This window comes from Corvus kubaryi, unplaced genomic scaffold (genome assembly GCF_017639235.1).
Source record: "Corvus kubaryi isolate FWS band 111438036 unplaced genomic scaffold, C.kubaryi_AGA036_p1.0 37284, whole genome shotgun sequence".
Taxonomy (NCBI): domain Eukaryota; kingdom Metazoa; phylum Chordata; class Aves; order Passeriformes; family Corvidae; genus Corvus; species Corvus kubaryi.
This window is the reverse complement of record NW_024581088.1, coordinates 6794687-6819076: the sequence shown is the minus strand read 5'-3', so window position 1 is coordinate 6819076 and position 24390 is coordinate 6794687. Positions and strand designations below refer to the sequence as shown.

Genomic DNA, 24390 nt, shown 5'->3' with positions numbered 1-24390 from the left:
TTCACGTGCATGATCAATGCAAACCAAAATCCATCCTCCCTGTGAGTCTGTGTTCACACCTGGTCCAAAAGTGAGTCACTTCCTACTTTTATTCCTTTATATACAAGTTAGATTTTTGTTTTGTATGAAGTATAATGCATTCTGCCTCATCTTATTTGCAAATATTTCTCATTTTCAAGTGAATCTATTTTTAAAACAGGACTCAAAACATATTTTTCAATAGCTAACAAATGTCTGCTCTGTTGTTTGTCTGTTGAATAGAGGTAAAATTTGTTCAAAGTTAGCTCTGAATTTTTTTTTTTTTTAATAATCAGCTTGTAATAAACAGGGGAAGATAGCTGCTTTCCTACCCAGGAACTGTCGTAATCCGTAACTTCTAACGATATTTTAGAAGGGAAAACTGTCTTCCTTCTGTCATGTGCAGCCACAAGGATTTCTGTAAGTCATGATTAAGACTTTAATTCAGGGCTTTTACAGAGTAAGTGTGGAGGAGATAATGGTGATCTTTGTGAAGCAGCCACAGGAGAGGGAACTCGTTCATGTTTCCTTTCCCCTTTGCCTAGGCAGCTGTTTGCTGTACCTAAGAAAAACTTCCTTTTCAGATCTGGGAAAGCAAGAAAGCTGAGAGGGGGGAATTCTGCCCACGAGTGGCATGAGGAAGCTCACAATTCTTGCATGTCCTGTGTGGTAAAGTAAAGCCCAGAATTACGACCTCGTGCTTCTCCCACACATGGAACACATAGGAAAGCTGCACATAACCCTGTTCCTGCTGAGGATGTTGAGGTTATAACTGCAGGCTGTCCCCTATGGGAAAGGGGTCAGTGTGTATTTTGGTTTCTTATCACTTGAAGGCAGAAGGAAGTTGCATAAAGGATGGAGAATGTCTGTTGGTGGGAATGCATGGTACATCCACTGGGGTATGTGTGAGCAGCATCCTGTAGTTTGGTAGAGGCTGGGCTGTTCTGGGTTTCCTTTGGATGGAAGTCATCTCAACTAACCTTAATTTTCCCTCATGTTCACATGAGAACAGGCACACTCGTGTCTGTAAGTCTTGTTCCATATTTTAGAGCTGCTGTGATGTTAAGAGATGCTGCTGCTCGAGCATCTAGGAAGAAGTTGGGTTTAGTTTGCCCCGAGGATAATGGGTGCTTTGGAGGAAGGAATGTTTGTTTGTGCCTGACAGTATCTTGTTGAGGAAAATGGGATCTTTTGTGAATGTTCCAGTGGTGGGTAGGGAGTCTTATTTTGCATTTTGAAAATAAAACTTGCCTGTTATCCTGGGCAAGTTATTATATGACAGTGCTGTGTTTACCTGGCCTGTGCCCTTAGCTGCTGTGGTTCAACTGCAGCATCGTTTGCTCTCTCCTCAAATATCCATGGAGCCATATGCACCCTGGAACACAGCTAAGATACATGCCAGGCTGTGTCTTCATCCCTGTTTCCCACCAGTACAGCATGAAAAATTTGAAGTTAGAAGTTACCATATAAAAGGAGAGAGAAAATTAATTAAAAGTCAGAGTGCTTTAGTGTAGGGAAAATTGAGAGGAGGCAGATACAAAGTTATTCAAATTGCTTTTGACTTCAGGCAGGTCGATTTTCCTATTTCTTGCATATGTTCCCATGGTAAAAGTAGTATCTCATCTGTCTCACAACTGACCACTAGTATTTGTGTTTCAAGCACAGCCAGAAATCCTCCTTTGAAGCTTTGGCCAGGCCCTACAATCGTCCTGACTTGTCTTTTCTACATCTTTCCTTCACCTTAGGAGTGGCCTGCAACATCTGGCAAGACCTACTTTACGCCTGTGTTGTCTGTCAGCTCCTGCCATGTTGCAGAATACAGAGTTAAATCTAAAAATACTCTTAAAAAGAGGTGAGGGCTTTGAGCAAAGTAAAGTAAGCCACTGATTTGGGTCATGAAAGGGAATTGATGTCACTGGTTCTTCGTTGCAGCTTTCTTGAGCTAAGAAGTTCTGTTCTGAGCTGTGAAGATGCAGAGGAGCAGGGGTGAGCAAGTGGTGCTCAGGACAGGGAAAGGGGATCTGTGTCCATTTGTCCCCAGGAGACTGCCCAGACCATGACCTTGTTAGCTGGATGTGAGAAGTCAAGGTGGTGTTAAATGCTCTGCAGTTTCATTTGTCTTCACAGTCTTCAGTGGCAGAAAACTGTCACCCACTGCTGTCCTTTAAACAAAGTGACCGTGGCATCGGGTGATTAAATGCTTCATCCAAAATTATGTCAGGAACCTGTGGTGAGCCAGATACTTCCCTCCATCTCTCCTGTCATAGACTAGTCCATCATCAGGAGACCACTGTTCTAACATAAATATGGTCGAAAAACCCAAAGCCGACTGTAGAAGGAGTCGTGTGCAATTTTTGCCTGTGTCAGAGTGGTTATGTGGCTTCAGTAATGTTTGTTAAGTGCTTTGATATGCTTTGGTGAAGGACGGAGTGTTAATAATTAAAATTGTTAAGAAGTTCTGAAGTAGCATGGGGTTTGACGACCGCTTTCTGGTCTGTTAGTTAACAAAAATGCAAAATATAAATGGACGAATCAGCAGGAATTGAGTTGAACGCTCCCTTCCCCCAGCCACCTGCATGGGCTGAGCACAGAAAGCAGCTAATTGTCTGCTCTGCTGCAGAGATGAAAGAAGCTGGTCCTGCAACAGGAAAGGCTATTGAACTGCATGAAGGTGGTAAATTATCAGCAGTGAAAACCTTTTGAGTCGGTATCTTTACGTGCTCAAAAAGTACATTATTTGTACTGGTATTGACAGCGTTCGGGGGCTGATAAAACCGGCGTCTGGTGACGTGAATCTTACGGTTCAGTGCCTGTAATTAAGAGGTCAATAAAGCTGAAACTTGTTTTTTGAAACTCTGCGCCATGGCCCTGTTTGGGTGTAGTTGAAGGGTGTGTTTGGTGAGGACGGGCCCTCATAATGGCTTTATCTTGGCCCAGCTAACGAGCTGTTTGCAGAACTGCTCTGATTTCCAGTGGGCAGACTGTAAAGCAGCCTCGTGTTTGTCCATTTTCCTGCTAGCAGTTCCATTTGCAGAGTGCAGGCAGGAGCAGGCTTCTTGCCAGCAACAGCTTCATTCAGATTAGGGCTTTAGTTCAATTATGTCCAATTAACTTTTATTGCAGATAGCAGTGATAATTACTTGCAAGTCAATTTTTTGGCTGTGGTTATCCCAGGGCTAAAGTCTGAGCTTGATGGATTTTAATAACTGAAGTGACGTATGGCTTTTCCTCTTTTTTCTTCTTCTTCAGGCCTCAATTAGATGAAAGGTCAGAAGCTATGTAAAAATCCATCTTACAATTAAAGCCAACTGTTCTACTCCTCAGCAGATGCGTAGTACTGTGTTTTAAAATAATCTCTTGGGACAGACCTAAAAAAAGGCTTTTTAAACTCTTAAGATCATAACCTTGAGCTGGCTGCTGCTTTATCTGAGGAGTGAATTTGATGGAGCTGATGTCACACGTGGCAATACCTGAAGCTGAGAGCTGCCTCCTTGGCTTTTTTTAGTGCACTGCATCCTGTTCCAAATTGCTCACCTAAAAGCCTTCAATGGTAGCCCTTGGGCATGAGGAGTGTGATATGAACAATATTCCATTTAAGTGCTGTTATCCCAAAGCTGCTTCCTTTTCTTCCCTATTGGGCGTGTCCATGCCAGCTCGGAGAGAGGAGCAGAGCTGTGCTATGGCAGCATTTAAATTCTCTCTCCCTTCCCCACCAAACTAATTTTGTTGCCTGAGTAACATTATAAATGGAGGTCAGCCTAAAAGGTGACGTGGTTTACAAGCAAAATCATAGTTAATTAAATGGCAAGAAGCAAAAATTGATTTGGATTGAAACTGTTGCAGGGCTCCACAAAAGGTCCACCTGAATGCAGAAAGCCAAAGGTCCTGTGCTGGCAGGTGCTGACAGTGCACTCCCTGTGCTACAAAAGACGCCTTTCTATTGTTCAGTTTCCTATTTATTTATCCCCAAGTACACTCGATGCTGTTGTGATTTATTGCCATTTCAGAGGGCAACTTCTCTGCCCACTGTTTTGCAGTTTTCCATTTATAAGGCATTAAGAGGATGTGATACCAGCCGGTGATGAATAATACTGTGCTAGTTTGGTCATTTTCTTCCAGGAAACGCTAAGATTTATCTCTGGCTCTTCAGCAGTCCTGGGAAAGGGCCATTCTGGTAAGTGCCCAAGAATAAAGGGGAGTTTGAGAGCTGGAAAAAGGCAGGAAGCCTGCAGGATGGGTCTAGACACTGTCAAGCAAAGCATGACTGCCTGGAAGGCGTTGTATTGAATGCTGAGGTTGGCAGGAGGGTTCAATGTCTGCCATTGACATGAACAAGTCTTTGAAACCCCTACATTTTAGGTTACTTTGGGAGAGGGAAAAGGAATTATTCTCCTTGGTGTGGAGCAGCCTGCCAGGGGGTAAATGAGACACTGAGTTTCCCTCGGAGCATGAAAATTGGCCTGGATTCAATTATGTTTCCTGGCAAGCTCTTGCAGACATTCGTACCAAAGAAACTTCACAACCCCAGTTAGTTTTTGTTGTTGCCTGCAGCATTTACGCGTTCTGAACTTGGCATGTGCCGCGTGCGCTCGGGGGGTTGCTGCAAATCCCGCCGGTGGCTCTGGTGGAGCTTCACGGTGGATGTGGAACTTCATGGAGCTACCTTGTGACTAAAGAGCAGAGGAGAAGCAAAGCATAGCAGCCACAAGCCTTTAACATCCCTCACACAGAGGCTCACGGGACCCCAGGGTGCTGGAAACTTGGAATAGTTTGGAGCTTTTGTGTGTGGGTGGATGCTCCCGCTTCCTCCTGGCCTCGGGGTTTGTGAATGAGCGCGCAGTTAATCGTGGAATTTCAAACATGCGTGTTTACTTTCAGGAACCTAACTTTAGACTTCACCAGCTTGCTTTCCTCTAAACCAGCTCAGTTTCCCATGTTTCACTGGCCAGGGGTGGTTTGTGGGGAGTTGTTTCCTTTGTGTTCTCACCCTGTAAGGCCTCTTGGGAGCTTCAGAGGATGATGTATCTAAAAACTTGGCAATAACTGTATATGTGGTCCATTTATGTGATGATAAAGCTGTGTTAGAGTGTTAGAAATTCCCCAGTAGTTGCTTTACACCTAGGTTTTACTCTAGGTTGTGAAAGTACCCCCTGGTCTGAGAAGCACAGAGGCAATAAATATTAAATGTTGAATATAATTCAGAAAATCATACATTTTTAAGTCAAGAAAGGCAGTATTGTGCTAAGTGCTACTGGAACTGATTCCTAGCTCTCCAGAGGCGTCCCTGGGCAGTGGGTGGATGCGAGTTCTTCCATCCTGGTGAGCCTTGTGGTGATAGGGGACACTCTGCTGCCTGGACCAAAAAACATCCTGATGTGCAGGTAAGGCTGAACGTAATAGTCGTGAGGATGTGCCAATAACCCCCCAAATCCCAAGCACTGCAAATCCCTCTTAAGCTTAACATGCTTTGATTTAATTATTAATAAATCTTAGGAGAGAAAGAAATCTGTTCACATGTCTAAACCTGCTATTTCCTGGAGCATCCTGCAGTACGTGTGCTGTTAAGATTATATCCCGCAGCCAGATTAGATTAAAATCACTTCAAAAAGGAGTATTTATTTATTTATTCCAATCTAATGATTGTTTTCCTCTAGAAAAATGCTTTATCTTTTTTTGTATATATTTTTTCAAGACAGAGTTCGTTGTGCTGCGTTTGGCAGTGTACAGAATCTGTTTAAAATGCAATTTAAAAACTCGGGTTTCCACGGTTCACAGCCCTCCATGGCTGGGTGCCACAGCCTACTGGTCAGATCACTCTCCAGTTTGCAGCTGACTGGTTTAGATGACAGTGTTACTGACCCTGGTACAGTACAAAAGCCTCTCCATTCCAGTTCCTCCAGTAGCACACCATCCATCCTTGGAGGGGCTGGAGCTTTGCAGGTGCTGGTGCCCACACCAGTTGCCAGCGTAGAGCCAAAACTGCTGGTGAGAAGTCCTGATGTGCCAAGTTCAGTTTTATCTCCTGCTCTGGACTAATTAGAAGGAATAAACCCGAGCAGGAGGGGCTGATGGGCCCAGCTGCCACTCCTGACACAGCCAGTAGTGCTCACCTCAAAGTCAGTTCATTTTAGCTGGTGATGAATTGGAGTTGTCCATGCCAGCTCATGCTGAGGAGGAGTCAGGTCAGAAAGTAGTAGTCAGATGCTGAGTATCTCAAAGGGAATAAATATTAATTAATTTCTAACTAGAAAAAATGAATGGGGTGTTTGTCAAGGTATTTCAAATGCTCTTGTTTTCAAATACTGAGATCTCGATTTTGAAAACCTGTATTGATTTCATAGAGAATAAAAACTGAAGCAGGATTTTAATTATAATAAAAAATTCAGCAGTGGAGTTATGGTCAGCACTTCTATACAAGTCTGAATTTCTTTTTCTAGTGCTCAGCAGTGACCTAGATGTCATCAATTTGGTTACTGTAAATCAAGCTAAAAGAGTGATTTTAGGCTTCCACTTCAAATTATTTTTGTAAGTCCAGTATTTCCTTTAAAATTATTGTTGCCACCCCAGTCTTTTATGAACCTTTGGCATTACCTAAAACAATTATCTGCCTGCGGGAACAACTTGCCTTTATAGCTCTCTCTGAAACATTGCTCTCCATATTGGAGCTAAAGCTTCTGTAAATACATGTTTTGACCTTCAAGGAAGCACTGCTGTCATGTAGCAGGAGCCTGGCTATTCCAAGGTGAATGCTGTGACCACTCCTAATCACTTGTTCTCTCTCCTAATGTGCCATTATCCTGTTCATTGCTGTGTGCACCTCGCTGGGGCACTTCAGCAAGAGGCTTTCTGAGAGCGTCACAGTTCAGGCTCTAATGAGCGTTAATGATGGAGCAGGTGAGCAAACCCTCCCAGCGTCTTGCTGCCAGAAATGCTGCTCCCTCAGTCAGAGCACAGCTGTGCTCTTTCAGGGCTGCACACAAACTTGCCATCAATTAAATACTGTTTTAGACACCGACCTCCTTCGGGCCTGCAGGGACGGGAAGTGAATCCTGGGCTGGCGTCAAACGTTATTGGAGTAAAAGGTGGATGCTCAGGTGAATATGGGAATAGCGTGATCTGTTTTTCTGTCTACAGTGAAGGCTCTTAATTTTGTTTGTCTGCTTTTCACTGAGAAATAGGTCTTGTTTGTGCCAGCCTTCTGAAGTTGATGAAATGAGGGAAAAAGGAAAATACAATTATTATTTTTTTCTTGCTGACTGTGTGTGTTTCTGTTGCTTACTCAGGTAAAGCTCTGACAACTCACAGTGTTTTTTTTCTTCTGATTAAAAGGAGCTGGATTCTTGTTTTGTCTTTTTGGTCTTGCTGGGCATGATTTGGGACAAGGAACTGCTGCCCACGGGCTGTTTGCAAAGTTTCACTGAATGCTGTGTACCCACAGTCACAACTGAATCTCATCTATAAAGGTCGAGCAACTTTTTAGCTCTCAGGCAATTCCTTGATGTTGTGGATGTGACAGGTCTTCAGTCATCATTTCTCAAAGACTCTGAGAGTTCCATCTCCTTCAGAGAATGAGAAGAGAATCCAGGTTTAGGTTTATTTTACAAGTTTTTACATATCTTGGACTTCTAGCAATGCTGGTTGCTGCTGTCTCCTAGGAATGAAATGGAGAATGATACAAACGTGCTCTGTTGGTGGTTGTGCTGTCAGGCCTGCACCTTGGTGAGGTGCTCTGTGTGTTTCTCACGGCACCAGGTCCGTGTTACTCTGCGTGGGAGGGGTGAATGGGCAACAGCCTGCAGTTGTCAGGCTGACATTCAATGCCCAAAACTATTTTTGTTAGTCACAGTGGCACGCAGCAGGCTCACTCAGCCACACTCGGTCAGCTTTGGAGAGCACTCGCTCAGTGAAGATGCGGAAGCTCTCATAAATTAATATTTGTATGAGATTTCTTGGCCGTTGGTTTAATCAACCTTTGCGTGTTGAGCTGAGGAGATGCATAAACATGGAGCTAATGAACTGTACACAGTGAGTAATTGCTGTGCTGCAGGAAAGCTTCGAGTCCACGCTGTTCACTCCGTTGGTGCCAGTGTTCTCTGGGCAGTCTGACCCGTGCTGGTGGTCTGAGGTGAGGTTTCACATTCAAGTCTTCCAAAGGTCTCTGCAGAAATCTGCTGTTGGAGGTTTCTGGAGCATGAAGGTGGCGGTGCTGACGGTGTCACATCGCTGTCATCGCATTGTTTGTGCCGTCTCAGCAGTGAGATTCTTTTCAGAAGTGGCCTCTGAGAGGCTTTGGCGGATGTGGCTTCTCATGTCTGGGCTCGAGCTTTCTCCTTCCCACCCTTTTGATCTTTGAATGCCTCCCCACTTGTTTTAATTGGGGTTTGTGAAACAATGACTGAAACTAAATCAGCTTACAAGTCTTGAATCCTTCAATTCTTCCCATGTTTTGGAGGTCATAAACAAGTCCCAAAGCCTTTCTAGCTGCTTCCTAGGTGTTTTGCTCTGTATAGCAGCACTGATGCTTGTGGACATCTGGACAAGGAGAAAAAATCGACTGATTTCTCCAGCTTGGTTCTGTCACCTTGTTTCCCAGAACTTTCTAAAGTGCTGCAGCTAGGAGGATTCGAGCAGGGGCTTGGACCAGATGGCCTCTAGAGATCTTGTTCCAACTTAAATCTCTATAGTTCTAGTAACATTGGACACTTTGAGCCCCAGTTAGCCTTGTTGCTGGGATCCCTCTTTGCACAGCAGTGGTGTGGGATTTGAGGGGAGTTGTGTAGTGTTGAAATACAAAGAGCTTTAGTGCTCCATTTCAAGATTTGATTTCCAAAATGCTGGACCAAACAGAAGAGGATGGTGGCACCTCTGCAGCCCCTTTGTGCACATCTTGCTGTTGTCTGCCCCAGAGCAGCTCGGGTTAGTGAGTCTCTGCTGAAATTAAGGAAGTTGTAGCCATTCATCTTTCAGCCTAATGGACCACAGAAATTACAAGCTGTAGCATGCAGCTTAATCTTGCCACAAGGCAGAGTGCTGCATACTTTGCCTTCAATTTATGCATGCCATGCCTTTCTGTTAAATGCAAAAGAGCAGTTGACAGGGTTTCTCCAGAGAAGTTGCCTTGGCGGATACCAGTGCGTTTCAACCTAGTGAAATGAGTGATGGTGGTTTCTTTACCATTCGTGACAACCACCTTTGAAATGTGAGGACAGAGTTATGGATTATTCTCTGTGTGTGAAGCAGCAGAGGAGAGCGAGGCAGCTATTTTGGTTTTAACCCTGCAGATGACCCAGTTCTTGAAGTATTTCCGTTGCCGTTAGGAGATGCAGTCAGGACTGGAGCAGCGGTTGTGCATCTGTGCTTGGTCAGGCCTTCACCCAGGGATGGCTCTTTGCCGCTTTCTTTTCTCTGTTCCTCCTTGTGTTATAACTTTGAATTGTCTCTCTGTTGTTGCAGTGTGCAGAGGAGTGAATGCCCCATGTTGTGTTAGTGCCTGTCTGCCATGCTGGCCTGTCTGCCAGGACCAGGCGACCTCTCCTTTCAGCTTCTTTCTTACACGCAGATGAACACTGGACTTCAGAAATGTGAGTGATGTTTTGTCTGCAGGATGTGGTTAACTGTTAAATCTGGCTCTGGTACCGCTGTGACATAAACATTCAGGATACAGTGGGAAAACTGTTTAATGTAGAGTCTTTCTTTTGTTACGCCTTCAAGGCATCTGTCAGTAATGGCTCTAAGAAATGGCTGTGGAGGTTCACGTGTGTGCAGCAAGCTCTCCTCTGTTCCTGGCTCTGCAAAGGTTAATTTTAACCACAGCAGGATGCAGCAAGTGAGGTTCCTGTGAGATTCGTGTCTCTCTGCTGAAAAGGTTTTGTACTAAAAGTGTGCCAGCTGATTTGATTCTCAGCACAACTTTTTCCTCAGTCTTTTTCACTTCCCTTCCTGCAATTACTCGTAGACACCAGTAAAACTTGGATCAGTCTAATGCAAACCTTTTGAGGTCAGCAGCTCTTGCTCTATATACCTGGGGCTTATACTGCAAATATTAGTGAGCTAGCCCAAATTACTAAAGTTCAAAGTTTCCGTCTTCTTTCTGATGTCTCTTTGGTGCCTCTGAAAATATGTCTGCAGAGTGCTCTGATAATTCTTCTTTGATAACTTCAGTCATTTTTTTTTGCACTGGTATTTTTAAGAACAACTTGTGCTTGGGAATGTAAGTTTACTGACTAGAGATTTTTTTAACTCTTACTCTGTCTCTCCTCTTTATCACTGAAGTAGCACATTGATTGTTCAGCTGAAATTTCAGAAATGCCAAGGTGTCTGTGTACTTGGTTCTTAGGGCTGTGACCTGTCCCTTGTGTTTGAAATGTGCACTGGGAGATCTCAGTTTGCTGGTGCACTCGTTGCTTTTTAAACCCAAGTGATTTACAGTCCACTTGTAGCTAAATTGTTCATATAGTGAGGCTTGTGATGCTGCAGAAAATAAATAGGGAAGGTACTTTTGCAGTTAAAGGTGACGTGCTCAGGGTCCTGGTCCTGCCAGAAGTGACTGGCACAGTTCACATACACACCTGAGCTCCCCCACAGCATTTCTGCTGACTCCATGGGCTTGGTTAATTGTAATGACACTCAGCAACAATAAAACTCTTCACTCACCAAAGGACTGGTGATGGCATCAAACTGGGCATCCCCTCCTTTCTCTTTCCCATTTCCAGTGTGAGCACTGCTGACAGCCTGTGGGGTGAGGACGTGCCCAGGTCCCTGCATTGCGTGAGGTTTCTTTGGCAGAGCTTAGTTCTGAAAGCAAAATGTTGAGGTTCATGTGAGGGCAGCTGTGCATAAATCAGGTATTTGCTAATTACAGCTTTACAAGGTAACATGCTGGTATGTTGGGCAGTTTTCCTCACCTGATGGTACCTGATGCTGTTTCTTGGAGATCTGCTGATCCATGTGCTGAAAGCATTGCTGTGTCCTGCTCCGTGAAGAGCTTTGGGAACTGCATTTCAAAGAATTTAGGACATAAAGTAGCTGGCAGGCACGGGCTGGCAGTGGTAATGCTCAGCTGTTGGGTTTGTTCTGATTTATATGGAAGATGAGGCTGCTGGTACAGACCTCGCTCAGCCCCACTGCAGATGTAGGCATGATTAATTGGTGCATTTCTCTCGTGCTGGAGATGCATGAGTAGCCCAGCCCCTGGCCAGGGCAGAGCTGAGTTAATGAGCATTTCTTAATGAACAGTGACTTGTGACTTTCGATGGGGGGTGGAAGCAGGCTGTAATAATAGTGCTGTTGCTTTTCTAAAAGGCACAGAACTCCACAGGATTGCCTTTCTTCAGATTTAGAGTGTTTGTATTAATAATTTTTAAGTGTAGTTTTCTGGATCAGACTTGTTATCAGTGCTTAAAAATCCCCATTGGCTCAATTACCTTTTTTTTCCTATATTCACTCTCTAATAAGGGGCTTGTTCTTACAAGTGGTCTGTACAGTAGGAGTTTGGTAGATTAATATGCACATATTTTTTCCTTTAGAAACTGATGACTACAGGACTTCCAATTTCAGTATTTTTTGCTGGATTCCAGCCTGAGTTCAGACTAACCCTGTAATTCATCCTTTTCCAAACAGGGGATTTCTCACTGACTCCGATGTTCTCTCCTTCCTCCCAGTGACTCCAGTATAAACCTGACTGGTCAATTGGCATATTTGAGGCAAGATTTTTCAGGCTGTGTCTGCAGCTGCAGTAGTGCCAGACCTTCTGGAGGAAAAAAGGGTCATTTTTTTGTGACAATGGTGCAAAATCAAGTGAAAGGTGCTTCTTAGGAAGTATTTTGTTGCAGGGGGGACATCAGAGAAGAGGAGATTGGACTGAACAGGGGTTCATCAGCTAAACTGAGTCTTTTTGGGAGGGCTCTATCTGTAAAGCCTTTAGAGAAACTGTTGAAATGGTGGTTTTTATGCAGAAGATGGACACAGCTGGTTCTGGCTTGTCCCAGTGCAGGAGCTCTTATTAGGGTGGCACTCCTGAAGGCCTGTTTGTGTTTTGTTTAATGATAATGAAAATTTAACCATAGGCAGCTTTTAAAAGCAGTGGGTTTTAAAGTCTTAATGTGAAATGCATTTAAAAGATGTTCCATTAGTGCTGAGGTGAGGCAGGGAAATGTGTCTCATTCCATGACAAAAATAGCTCCAGTGGTGAGACCAGGAGTGTGACCAGAGGACTCAGTTGCCACGGGATTAGCAGGAGTTGTGAACTTGCAGCTCACCAATTTATTGGGGTGATTGCTCATATGCACAGCTTTGCTTTATAATCAACATGAAATAATTACTTTTCAATAAAAGTATTCTGCCTTGCATTCACCATTAGGGAGCTTCCTGGAGCTCATCTCATTGTTTTCTTAATGAAGCTTCTTCCTTTGCCGTTGCCTCATCGTTTTATTATGGCCTGATCTGGAATTCTTGCTCTTGCACACAGATGATGATATTCCAATACCAGCATTTTCTTTCAGACTGTTCTAGCAGGTTTTCCATTCACTTAGTTACCAGAACTAATTGTTCTTTGTTGGTTTGTAGGATATTTGTATGGGATAGTCAGACTCTCGCTCACCCCGTAACGCCTTTCTGCTATTATTTTACTGCCTTAATTATTACAGTCATGGAGTCTTGCCTATGGAACTACTAGCAAAGCACATTGGGGCACTCAGAAATCATCACCTTCAAGCCTGAGTAACGTGGCTGAGTTAGCCTGTAGTAAAAGGAACATCATCTCACCTGTACATAAATCAGGTGCTGTTTGGAATGGTGGTTGAGTTCAGAAGATCCCATCCACGTGGTTTAAAAGATGGTTTGCCTTCAATAGGATGCCAAACTTGATGCTGGGGTGTTATTAAAGTTGAGCTGAGGGGTTATTTTTTCTCATTAGAGGAAAGAGTTCTTCCAGGTTTGGGATTAGAGGCGTGTCTGATGGTTGCAGCCTGTTCAAACATCCATCTTTTAGCTGCTTCCTGAAAATTCTGTGTAACAGAAGATCAGATGATTGGAAAAGAGAATATTCAGTGTATTTGTTTAGTGTTTGTATTTACCACCTAATTCTCTGATTTGCCTATAGAAATGTAAACCAGGCTGGGAAACTTTCATGGCAAAGGTGTCTTAAAGTATCTACTTACTTTTTCATCTGAAAATAGAATGTGACAGTGTCTGCAAGCATAACATAAACCATAACACAGACAGGTATGGGCTCCTTTGTCCTTTGGTTCTTCTCTGGTTCATGGGGGGTTGCCAGGGTCATGTCTTGGGGAAGAAACAGACCTTAATGAGCATGGGCAATGCTAAAAATAAAGGTTGGGAGTTCATGAAGGCCTTGGCTTTTGAGGCAGAGTAACACTGGCAAATGCCATTCGGAGGCTCTCCTCTCTGTTAGGAGCACAGTAGCTCGCTCAAAAGGGCAGCTATAAACCACCTGCCTGCAGAGACAGGTACAGAGATGTGCACAGAGAGGATGTTTGGGTTAATATTTCCTTTGATTAAGAGAAAGGGATGATATGTGCCAGTGTCTGGACAGCACAGGGAGTACAAGTATAACCGGCGCCGTGGTACGAGCTGTGCTGGACATGTAAGACAAACTGCTCGTAAGGCTTCTTATTTCACAAAAGATATTTTTGATACTTCTGTAATTAACCTTTCTTTTTAGTATCCATCCTGTTTTCCATTTTCTGACCCTTCCTTTCTGAAAGTGAGAGCTCTTAGAGCAGAGCTGCTCTTCCTCACCTGTGACAACGGGAAGCTGCAGGATGCAAAGAGAGAAGTGGCTGGTACTCATCTTTTGGAGGCAATTTGCTTAAAAGAATCAGAGGTGGCTTTTCAAGAGGAAGGGCTGTTTGCCTGGGAGCAGCGAGCTCTTCGCTGGAGCATTAAATTTCCTTGGGTCAGAGGGCCAGATATGAGGCTGGGTGTTCTTGGGTGGCTCAGCAGCAGATAGCACAGGGATGCTGACAATTTTAGGAAAAAGGATGGGCATTTTTTTCCAGTGAACTGTTTGCAAGGTGAGGCGGGGGGAGGAAATCAAGCAAAAGCTAAATTGGATTGTCAAAGCTGCTAGCCATTATTTGAAGATTATAAAATCAGCAGGAATCCCATAGGAGTTCGGCAGCAGAGCTGTGGTGGGAAACAACCCAACTCTCTGCTTGGAATATGGTTATGGCAAGAGACACATAAGCATTTCGCTAGATTTCTGGAGTTCTTTGCAGAAGCAGTCAGAGCTTGTGAGCCAGGTAGGTATCTGGTAAATCAGAGGAAGTGAAACCACACCTCTGTCTGCAGAAACCTTTTGCCTATATCTGGGGAGTAGCATGTTTTTAATCTTGTGAGAGAATCACATCGTTTTGCCACGTGATGTGGGGATGGTGTCCTTAGCAAGATGGCCACCCTGAAAAGTCAGCTGAAGAAATAATTGCAGGCCATAAAATAATCAGCCTCCTTCCATTTGCTGAGCTTGGGCTGACAAGAGCTTCCTAATGGACAGAAAGACACTCCAAGTGCTTTCAGATGTCAGCAGCTAGGAAAGGAGTGGGGTGTAAATGGAGGCTTGAGCTGAAGCTTTGATGTATATTGGTTTTGCAGGGCAAGGGTTTGGTAGGGGGGGCATGCAGAAGCTGCTTAGAAACTTCCCCCATGTCTGATGGAGCCAGTGCCAGCTGGCCCCAGGATGGACACGCTGCTGGAATAACAGATTTAAGAAGGGGGGAAAACCTGCACAGCTGCAGCTGGAGAGAGGAGTGAGAATATGTGAGAGGAGCAGCTCTGCACAGCCCCTCAGGGCACTGCTGAGGAGGGGGAGAAGGTGCTGCAGGCACCAGGGCAGGGATTCCCATGCAGCCCATGGGGAAGACCATGGTGAGGCAGCTGTGTCCATCTCCCTGTGCTGTGGAGGGGGAGAAAGTCAGGAGTGAAGTTGAGCCCGGGAAGAAGGGAGGGGTGGAAGGAAGGGGTTTTAAGATTTGGTTTTATTTCTTATTACCCTACTCCAATTGGATTGGTAATAAATTAAACTTAATTTCCCCAAGTCTGTTTTGCCCATGAGAGCAGTTGGTGAGTGGTATCTTCCCTTCCTTTTTCTGACCCTGTGTTTCTTCTTCCCTGCTCAGCTGAGGAAGGGAGTGACAGAGCAGGTTTGGGGGCAGCTGGTGCCCAGCCAGGGTCAGCCCACCACAGTGTGGTTCCCACTTCAGGATTACAGGGGCTTCATGTTTAATTCATAACTTTCCAATTTTGAGTTCCATGGTAAAAATACCAAGAGTGGCTTGAAGAGCTATGGCTTGAGGCAGCTTAAATTAAGAGAATAAAAACCAGCCCACCACTGCAGGCTGGGAGGAATATTTCAGCTGGAGACAATCTGATGATTATAACACCTTCCCTATTTTTGTCCAACTGCAAACATACTGTGATGAGAACGGGGTTTTGTTCACGTCTTGCCTTAAGCTGATCTGGGGCTTGTGTTGGTCACCAGGTAATAAAGGGAATGAGGTACCTGCCACGTGACCCGCTGGTCTGGCAGGATGAAGTCTTCTTGCCTCTCGATTCCTTGGAGGTTTTCTGCCCTTGTTGTGTGACTGTCTTGCCCTGGGGTTGATCCCTTGCTTACCAGAACTGACGAAATTTCCTTTCTCCGCAGGGGACACTACACAGAAAATGAGATCTGCACAGTATCCTACCCCAGCAGAATTGGATGCTTATGCTAAGAAGGTCGCCAACAATCCACTGACTATAAAAATCTTTCCAAACAGCGTCAAGGTTCCCCAGAGGAAACACATACGCCGTACTGTGAACGGACTCGATACTTCGGGCCAGAGGTACAGCCCCTACCCATCTCAGGCCACCACGAAAACGGGCCTGCTGGCCATAGTCAAATCCCCAGCGAAAGGAATCATCAAGGACTTTGACGGGACGCGGGCGCGCCTGCTGCCGGAGGCAATGATGAACCCCCCCTCCACGCCGTACGTTGCACCAAGCACTTTATCCCACCCCCAGGCGCTCGCTCGCCAGCAGGCTCTCCAGCATGCACAGACTTTGCCGCACCCCCAGAGCATCCCGCAGCACCCTCAGGGTATTCCACAGCCACCCAGCTTACCGCACCCTCAGGGGATCCCGCAGGCGCTGCCGCACCCGCAGAACATGCAGCAGCCGCAGGGCTTGCAGCACCCTCAGACCATGGCACACCAGACCCTGCAGCACCCCCCGAACCCGCTGCTGCAGCCGGGTTTACATGGAGGCAGAAAGATGCCGGATGCAGACGCGCCGCCGAATGTGACCGTGTCTACCTCAACCATTCCCCTTTCTATGGCTGCCACCCTGCAGCAGAACCAGCCACCGGACCTGAGCAGCATTGTGCACCAGATTAACCAGTTCTGCCAGGCCAGAGCTGGCATTAGCACTACCTCAGTGTGTGAGGGACAGATTGCAAACCCCAGCCCTATAAGTCGCAACCTGCTTATCAATGCAAGTACCAGGGTATCTACTCACAATGTCCCTACACCCATGCCTTCCTGTGTAGTAAACCCTGTCGACCATGCTGCTGCTGCTATTCCTCCTGCCTCTGTTAATGTGCCCATGGTCAATATTAACAGGGTGCCACCCGCCTACCAGAACGAAATCAAATCGGTTGCGTGGAACCAGCACCAGCTTGCACATCTGCAGCAAATGTGTGGGGATGCTGCTGGGCCTGCTGGACTCGCAGGGAAGCACCCTCAGAGAGAGATTGCAGGGCAGAGTTTCCCTAGCAAAACTTCCAACTACCCTCAAGAACTGTGCATGGGCCAGTCCTTCAGCTTGAAGCCCCCCATCGAGAAGCCTACACCTTCTCCGCCTGTGAACGGGTTGCAGGGACCTTTGCCATATACCAATGGGCACTATTTCCAGCCCCTCTGGAATAACATTCTGCCCACGCCCAACAGTGACAGCTCTGGGTCCCAGGACCTCGCCATGCCTTTCCACGGGGGACAGCCAGCGGGAGTGCCGCTGGATTGTGCAGGAGGAACTCATTTCAGAGCTGGAGCTGGCCCATCCAGCCAGAATAATGTGATGCAGACCATGGATTACCTAAGTGGGGACTTCCAGCAGTCCTGCTTCCGAGACCAGAGCATGGCCGTGCTGGGAAAAGTCCATCGGCCTCCCATGAACCGAGCACCTGAACCAACCGATAGTCGAAATCTTCATATTCAACACCCAGGGTATAGATAGGCTGCAGTCACTTTCACAGACAAAAAAATTATAGGTTTTAGTCTTAATTTTAATTAATAAGCAAGGCGTTTTTAACTTGCAAACTTGTGTGATCATTATAGTACCCATTGGAAGAAGACATACTGTATATTTAAAGAGCTTTGCTTACATGTTATCTCTCTCCTTTATGCATCAAATATTTAACATGCCTTTTGTGTCAAAGAATTTCATTACACTACTTCACGCCACAGCTGTTTCCTCACTGCAGAGTTCCCCTTTGTGCAGCTTTTCTTTGCCTTCTGCTGAGCAGCTCCTCGCTGGACTGAGGTTGAGTTGCTGCAGGGTTTCGCAACCGCATCTGTTCTCCAGCTCCGGCGAGAGCGAGGTAGCGTAGCTGCTTCCATTTCCATCTCAATTTCCTCACAAGATTAAGAGCAACAGAATTTTGTCAGGGAGTAGGGCTTATTTTCAACTCGAAAGCCCATTTCATTAATGCATTAAACATTGACCATTTGCACTGTCTAGAGGCCTGTGTAATTGAAAAAGAGCCTACGTTTGAAAAGAGCCAGCTAGGGGTATGTATTTAGGCTTTAATGGAGGGAGAAGCTTTTCAGCTGTTTCTTGCCCACGTTTATCATTTAGACTTTGTCCAAAGTCAAAAGTCTCTGGCAGGTTTTTCTGACGCTTTGTTTTCTGGACAGGGTATGGAGGAGGGGAACGGCAGGTTTGGGACGAAGGCAGCCACAGGGAGCTGCCTTTCATCGTGTTCCCCCTCCCCACTGCCCTTCCACCAGCCTCAAAGCTCACGTTGTCTGAACCCCTCGCTGCTAGGAGTCTGGCCAGCCTCATGTGAAGGGAATCCAGACCCACTGACAACTCCAAAAAGGGTTCAGCCACTTCTCTGGTAGCTGGAATTACTGTCAGGGTGAGGAGGTGTAGCTCAGCCCATCCCCGGTGCAGCGAGCGCGGTCCCGCTGTGGGATGGGAGGTGGTTGGTCTGAATCAAAGCTCCTCTCACAAGCCACTGTGGGATTGACAGTCCCCTGTTCCTCTCCATCAAAACCCCCCAGCGGATTTAATGGAGCAATTCTTCTCCCTGGGAATTAGCAAAGCTATTTACAACATCCCTTTTTCCCAGGGTCTCGGTGCCTAACTCCTTCTGTTCCTTCCCCACGTCACTTCCAGCAGTTGAGTCAGTGACTGTAGGACACTAACTACTGGCTAACCTCAGCATCGTGTTCTCCTCAGTGTACCAAAACATCCCTTTCCTTTCTAACAGCCGAATCTGTTGTAAGTAGAAAATTCCTCATCTCTGTTAACGAGACTAATACTTGAACATAATGATCACAATCAAGTTTGGAAATTAAAAAAAGAAAAAAAACCTAAAAAAAAAAGAAGAAGAAGAAGAAAAAATTTTAAAAAATAAATGCATTGATTCTTTCTATGTACACTGGCTAAAAAATATTGCTCTACACTGTAACTTTTAAGTGTAATATTTCTGTATGAATGTCGCCTGGTAGTGTGGGTTTGAGTAGCATTGTGTATGGGTGAACCCACTGGCCTCTGCCATCCACTGGCCTCCCTCACAGCCCTTGGAAAAACAAAGCCTTAAGTATTTGCTCCTTGAACTTTCCTTAATGAGCATGGTTTAAAAATCTTAAAAGACATCATACAAAATTAAAAAAAAAAAAAAAAAGTTAAAAAAAAACAAGTTTTGAAGTGACGTCATAGTTGGCTAGAGATTCTTAAACGTTTTTCGTAAATGGGAAAATTAGAAAACATTTATTTGTATTTTTTTAATTTAGAACGTGTAGTCCTGGGCTGTAACAAATATTTAGGTTTCAAAGCTTAGCAGAGTACGTTTCTGACTCCTTGCGTAAGTTAGTACACTTATATCATGTCATTATTTAAATTCTTTTAAGTGTACTATAACCCGTTCTTTAGTGGTAACTCCTTAGCAAAGTTAAGCAATTTGACTAAAGACGGATTAAATTATGTGTTGGCTTGTGTTGCCTTATATTTAAAAAAGGAAAAATTGCCTGATTGTGTTATGCCAAATGATAGCAACATGAAGTCCTAATTTATTGTTTATAATCGTATTCCTGCAGTCTTTGTGAAAACTGGTAAATATACATCTATGAAAGAACGAAAATCCTGAGGCTTTTCATGCAATATTTTTCTGAATCCATTCTCTTGGAGCCAGAGTTCGAGTCTGAAGCTGCTTCTCCTACAGTCACCCCGTCGTCCTCCACGTCCCAAACCCAACCCCAGCGAGGGCTGTGCTCTGACCTCACCCCTCCCTGCCCAGTCAGTCACTGTAAGGTGTTCTGCTACCTGAGTCCGTACCTTTTTACTAAATAAAACCTTGGCCTCTCCTCTGTTCTGTAGCCTGCTCCAAATCTTAACCCAGACTGTTATTAAAAGCTGATTTTTAACTCCTGCTCTTCTCCCGAGAGCCTGAGCAGAGTCCTGTGCCGTGGCGGTGGTTGCCTGGGAGGTGTTTTGGTGGTGTTGGCAGCACGCTGTGAGTTTTTGGGAACTGTTCTGCACAGGTACAGCCACGACCTCCGAGGCTTTGCCCCGGTACAGCAGGACCGGGAAGCAAAAATCCTGCTGAGACTCATCCAGGTGGGACATTGCTTGAAAAAATAAGAATCATTTTACTATTAAAATATACTGAAACCTTTCCTTTTGGTCTGGGAGTGAGATTTTTCTTTGAACCGACCCTTTTCACCTCTGCAGCAGCCCTGTTGTGATGGGATCTCCATCCTTCCCTGCTCATCCCTAAAGAGAAACGCTGTCCTGCCTCATTCCCAGGTGGAATGTTGGGAGCAAAGGTTGGATATGTGGTGTAGGTGCCCAGGGTGGGGGTCTGGCCGTGGCACTGTCACCAGAGTGAGGAAGGGAGGAGCAGAGGCTCTGTGTGGTAGGAACTGTGCCCTGCTCTCCTGGAAACATGGAAAAAACCCCCGTGGTTTTTCTCTCTTTGCCCTGTGCAGAATTAAGAGGAACCAAAAGGCTGGGGATGCTCCCTCCCCCTGGGGCCTCCCAGTAGCCCCTCGTGGGTGGTCACTGACCTTTGGGGCTCACACGGCTGCTCCTCTTGCCTTTCTGTCCATCTGTCCGTCCGTGGGTCAGTGCCTTCCCCACCTCTGGCTCCAGCACAAGGCTCTGCTCCCTGCTGGATCCTGGGTGCTTGCTCTGCTCCTTGAGGAATGAGTAAAGCTCAGGTGTTTCCTGAGCTCCTCACCTTCCCTCCCCATTCCCATTCCCACACCAGGATCTCGAGGTGGACATTAGGAAGATCCTGGGAAGGATAAACACAAACATGGTGTGAACCCTTCCACAGGGAATCTGTGTCCCGTGTTTGGAGCAGAAGCTTTGAAGCTGTTCAGCCACAAGCCCAGTTTGTTACAGCCCAAAGTGAACATTTTATAAAAGACACTTGTGAATTTTCTTTAAGCTTTCCATGTCAGATGTCTCCGGGGGCCTTGGCCTCTCCCGTGGAAACCGAACAGAGCTGTTTGCTGGGGATCACTGGGGAGAGAACTGGGAATTGCTGCTGTGTTTCATTAAACCCCAAGACTGATGATAAAGGCTGCTGCTTCTGTGCCAATTAGAATTTTTTTATTATTTTGTCCGCAGGAAAAATAAAAGCCAGAGACCTGCCCTTCTGCTGGTTTTATGCAGTGTGATTGTGTAGGGCTTGTGTGGCCATGGAGCCACAGAGTGGGTGCTTGTCCCAAAGGGAATCTGGGGAAGGGTCTCCATGGGTTTCTGGGGTAGGAATGTATCAGGCAGAGCCTGGCTGCCTGCTCCAGTAAGAGCATTAGGAAGGTCTGGGGGGGAAAAAAAAAGAATTTCAGACAGAAAGGTGCTGAAACAATGATAAAAAGGGGGAAGAGGAGGAGGAGTGGAGAGGGGGTTTGAGTCCTGCCAAAATTTTAAAGGGAATTTGTAACATTTGCAGTCACCTGGAAGATGGGACCTGGCAGGGTTTCCTCCCCTCTCCCAGGATCGTGCATCTCATTAATCTTTGCTTCCATCTCTCAGAACAACTTGACCCAAACCCCATCTCCTGCGCTCGCTGCAAACCTGAGCATCAAAATCCCTCTTCCCTATTGTTCCCAGTGTTCCCCAAATACTCTGGACATTTGGTTCCCACGTGGTTTTCCTGGAATTCGGGCGAAACCAGGCAGGTTAGCCTGGCTGAGCTTAGGCAGGAAGAGCTGTTTGCCCACAGGCACTGCTGCATCCCTCTCCAGCATCCGGAAATTCCGAGAGCGGCGCTCCATCCAGCAGAGCTTCAGGATCCCCCTCTCCTTTGACTCGAAGCTTCTTTGGTATCTGGTTTCTTCATCCATCCCCCCCACAGGAAGAATCTCTTCTGCAAGGAGTTTTCAGGAGACTTTCTCATCATCTTTGCAGCTGGACCTGCAGAGAGGATCTGGTGGATAACAATCCAGCAGGGACTTGGTGTGAGCAGCTGCTGCCTCCTCCATAGAGGGATCACCTGCAGCCACAGCTAAACTGAGGGCTTTGAGTAAAATCCAACCTTTTAAAACTTCTCCTTTAGGGCCAAACAGGTTTTTCTTCCAAAGATTTTAACCCAAGGTAGGCAACACCCAGATGTTCTCCAACAGCTCCGTCATCTCGTGATGTTCAGAGAGGAGCAGCGCTGGGGATGCTGCAAAAACTCAGAGCTGAAAAAGGTCCTGCTCCATGTGGGGTTTGGGGGGTCCAGAGGGTGGAGGAGCCAAAGGAAAGGGGCAGATTTTGGTCAGCTCCTGGAGGAGCACACATTGGACACCCTCCAGCAACAGGTGCCTTTTGGATGCTCTTTAATGTTCAGCAGAGTCAAATTGCAATAAAATTACTGGAGTGTTTTATCTGCTTAGTTTAAGTTAATTTCAAAGCAATTTGGTACAGGCTGTTGATTCTGCTGGGGTGGCTGCACGCCTGAGAGATGCACCGACAGTGGAGTGAAATTGCACCAAAAAACTTCTGTGAAACCTTGGCAGCTTTCACTGCCCTCCAACCCCAGTCCGGGGGCAAAAGGGGAGGGAAGGAGCCCAGCTGGGTCTTTAATAAAAGATGTGCAGAGCAAATTTTTCTCACATTTTTCTCCCTGTACAACTACCAGTGTCTGGTTTCATTGTCTTGGAGAAGAAGCATCAAGAATCAGCACAAATCAGGGCTCTGTGACATGGTTTTGCCAAAAATCCTCCCTGTCTACAATCCCGAAGAGGTTAAAAAGGTTTGGGGGTTATTTAGGGCATCTCCACTGTGGTGGGGGTCTTACACAGGCAAAGGGCCCTCCAGGTGGGGTCTCCCTGGATTTTTGGGGTGTTTAATAAGGTTTTCCTCTCTGATTTGAGCATCTTCTGGAGTTCCTTCCAGTGTCCCAGCGATGTTGGGACAGCGGAGCAGGGAGTGAGCTGGCAGAACAGACCTTTAGAAGAAACCCTCAAACCAACAAGTTTCCAGGAAGTTTATTTTTAAATTTGATATTTGAGGCTAAATTTAGTAGCAAAAAATCGATTGGTCTCCCTCTCCTCCCTGAGCATTAAGAGCATCTCCTGCTGCTGCTGCTGCTCTGCAGCCCAGGCTTTGCCGGGGAATGCTGAAGGTTAAGAGGTGCTCCAAGATCCGGCTGACATTTCCAGACGTGCCCAGGTAAATGGAGCTGGAGCGCGGTGCCAGCGCCACTGGAGAGCGGCACCCAACAGCACATCCCGCAGAAATGGCTGGAAAGGGGCAGGAAAAGGGGAAAAATCAACCCAAGTGGGGAAAGCAGAGCTGGGAGTTGGTCCCTGAGGTGGGGACAGGGACAAGTCCAAGCTCCCAAGGTTGTTTTTACCCCTCCTTGGCTTCCCTGGGCTCATCCAGGAGATGCTTCCTCCAGCACCACTTCCCATTTTAGTTCATAAATTATATATGGATTTTGGTTTGATTTGATTTGATTTGATTTCTTTTAAGGCAACTGCTTGCAACAAGGGGCTGCCAACCCCCTGTGTGTGGCCTGGTCAGAGGGACAGGGCTGTCCCTGTACCATGTGTGTGTGTATGGGGGGGTATGTAGATATATATACAGACAAATAAAAATACATAAATAAAATATACACAATAAATATAAAAATATAAAAGATAAGAATTAAAAATTTGAAATTTATGAACAGCTACTAAATTTAAATTAAATGTATAATATGAAAGATGAAATATATGTAAATATCTAGATAAAATTTCTATAATGTAAAATTTATGTAATATAAAATACTAAAATATTATATAAAGCAATTACATTATATTGATGTATTCCATTTTCATATAATAATACAAATATAATATATAAAATTTTAAAATATTTTTAAAGTATTATATATTAAAAAAATATTAACGATAAAATAAAAAGCATAACATAAGTAAGAATAAAATGTATATTTAATAGAAATGATAATACTTTTAAAATGCAATAATTCTATACGATAATTATTGTAATTATCATTCATTAATTTAAATTATAAGGCTGTAAATGTCTATTAACACCTTGTCTGCCCGATGTCCCCGCTTCCCCTCCCCTCGGTCCCCGCGCGGCGGCGCCACCGAGCCGAGCACCGGGCGGGGGACACGGGACACCGGGACCGGCTGGAACCGGGCACAGGGATGGGCTGGAACTGGGCACCAGAATGGGCCAGCGCGGGTCACCAGTATGGGTTGGCACTGGACATTAACACAGGGGTGGTACTGGGTACCAGTACAGGCTGAAACTGGGCACCACAGTGGGCTGGTAACTGGGCACCAGTATGGGCTGGCAATAGTCGCCACTTTGGGCTGGCACTGGGCACCAGTACAGGCTGATCCTGGGCACACTGGGCGCCAGTATGGGCAAGAACTGTCCATCGTTAGGGGCTGGCATCAGAAATCAGTGTAAGGCTGGCACTTGGCACGAGTGTGGGGTGACACTGGGTGCCAGTGTGGACACCAGTACAGGCTGACGCTGGACACCGGAATGGGCTGGCATCAGACACCGGTTTGGTGGCCCAGTATGCCACTGAACACCAATACAGGCTAGAACTGGGCACCAGCACAGGCTGGTATTGGGCAGTGATGTGGGCTCGTATTGGGCACCAGTACGGGCAGGAACTGGGCACCAGTACAGGCTGGTACT

The 24390-nt window shown here is 45.8% G+C and overlaps 1 protein-coding gene across 1 annotated transcript; it reads left to right on the top strand.

The window, feature by feature from the left end:
* The first annotated feature begins 5702 nt into the window (after positions 1-5702).
* Positions 5703-19910, top strand: FAM222B (family with sequence similarity 222 member B). The gene is made up of 2 exons (XM_042026197.1): positions 5703-9599; positions 15680-19910. Exons 1-2 carry the CDS (start codon positions 9518-9520, stop codon positions 17242-17244), a joined length of 1647 nt encoding a protein of 548 aa, XP_041882131.1. The 5' UTR covers positions 5703-9517; the 3' UTR covers positions 17245-19910.
* The last annotated feature ends 4480 nt before the right edge of the window (positions 19911-24390 follow it).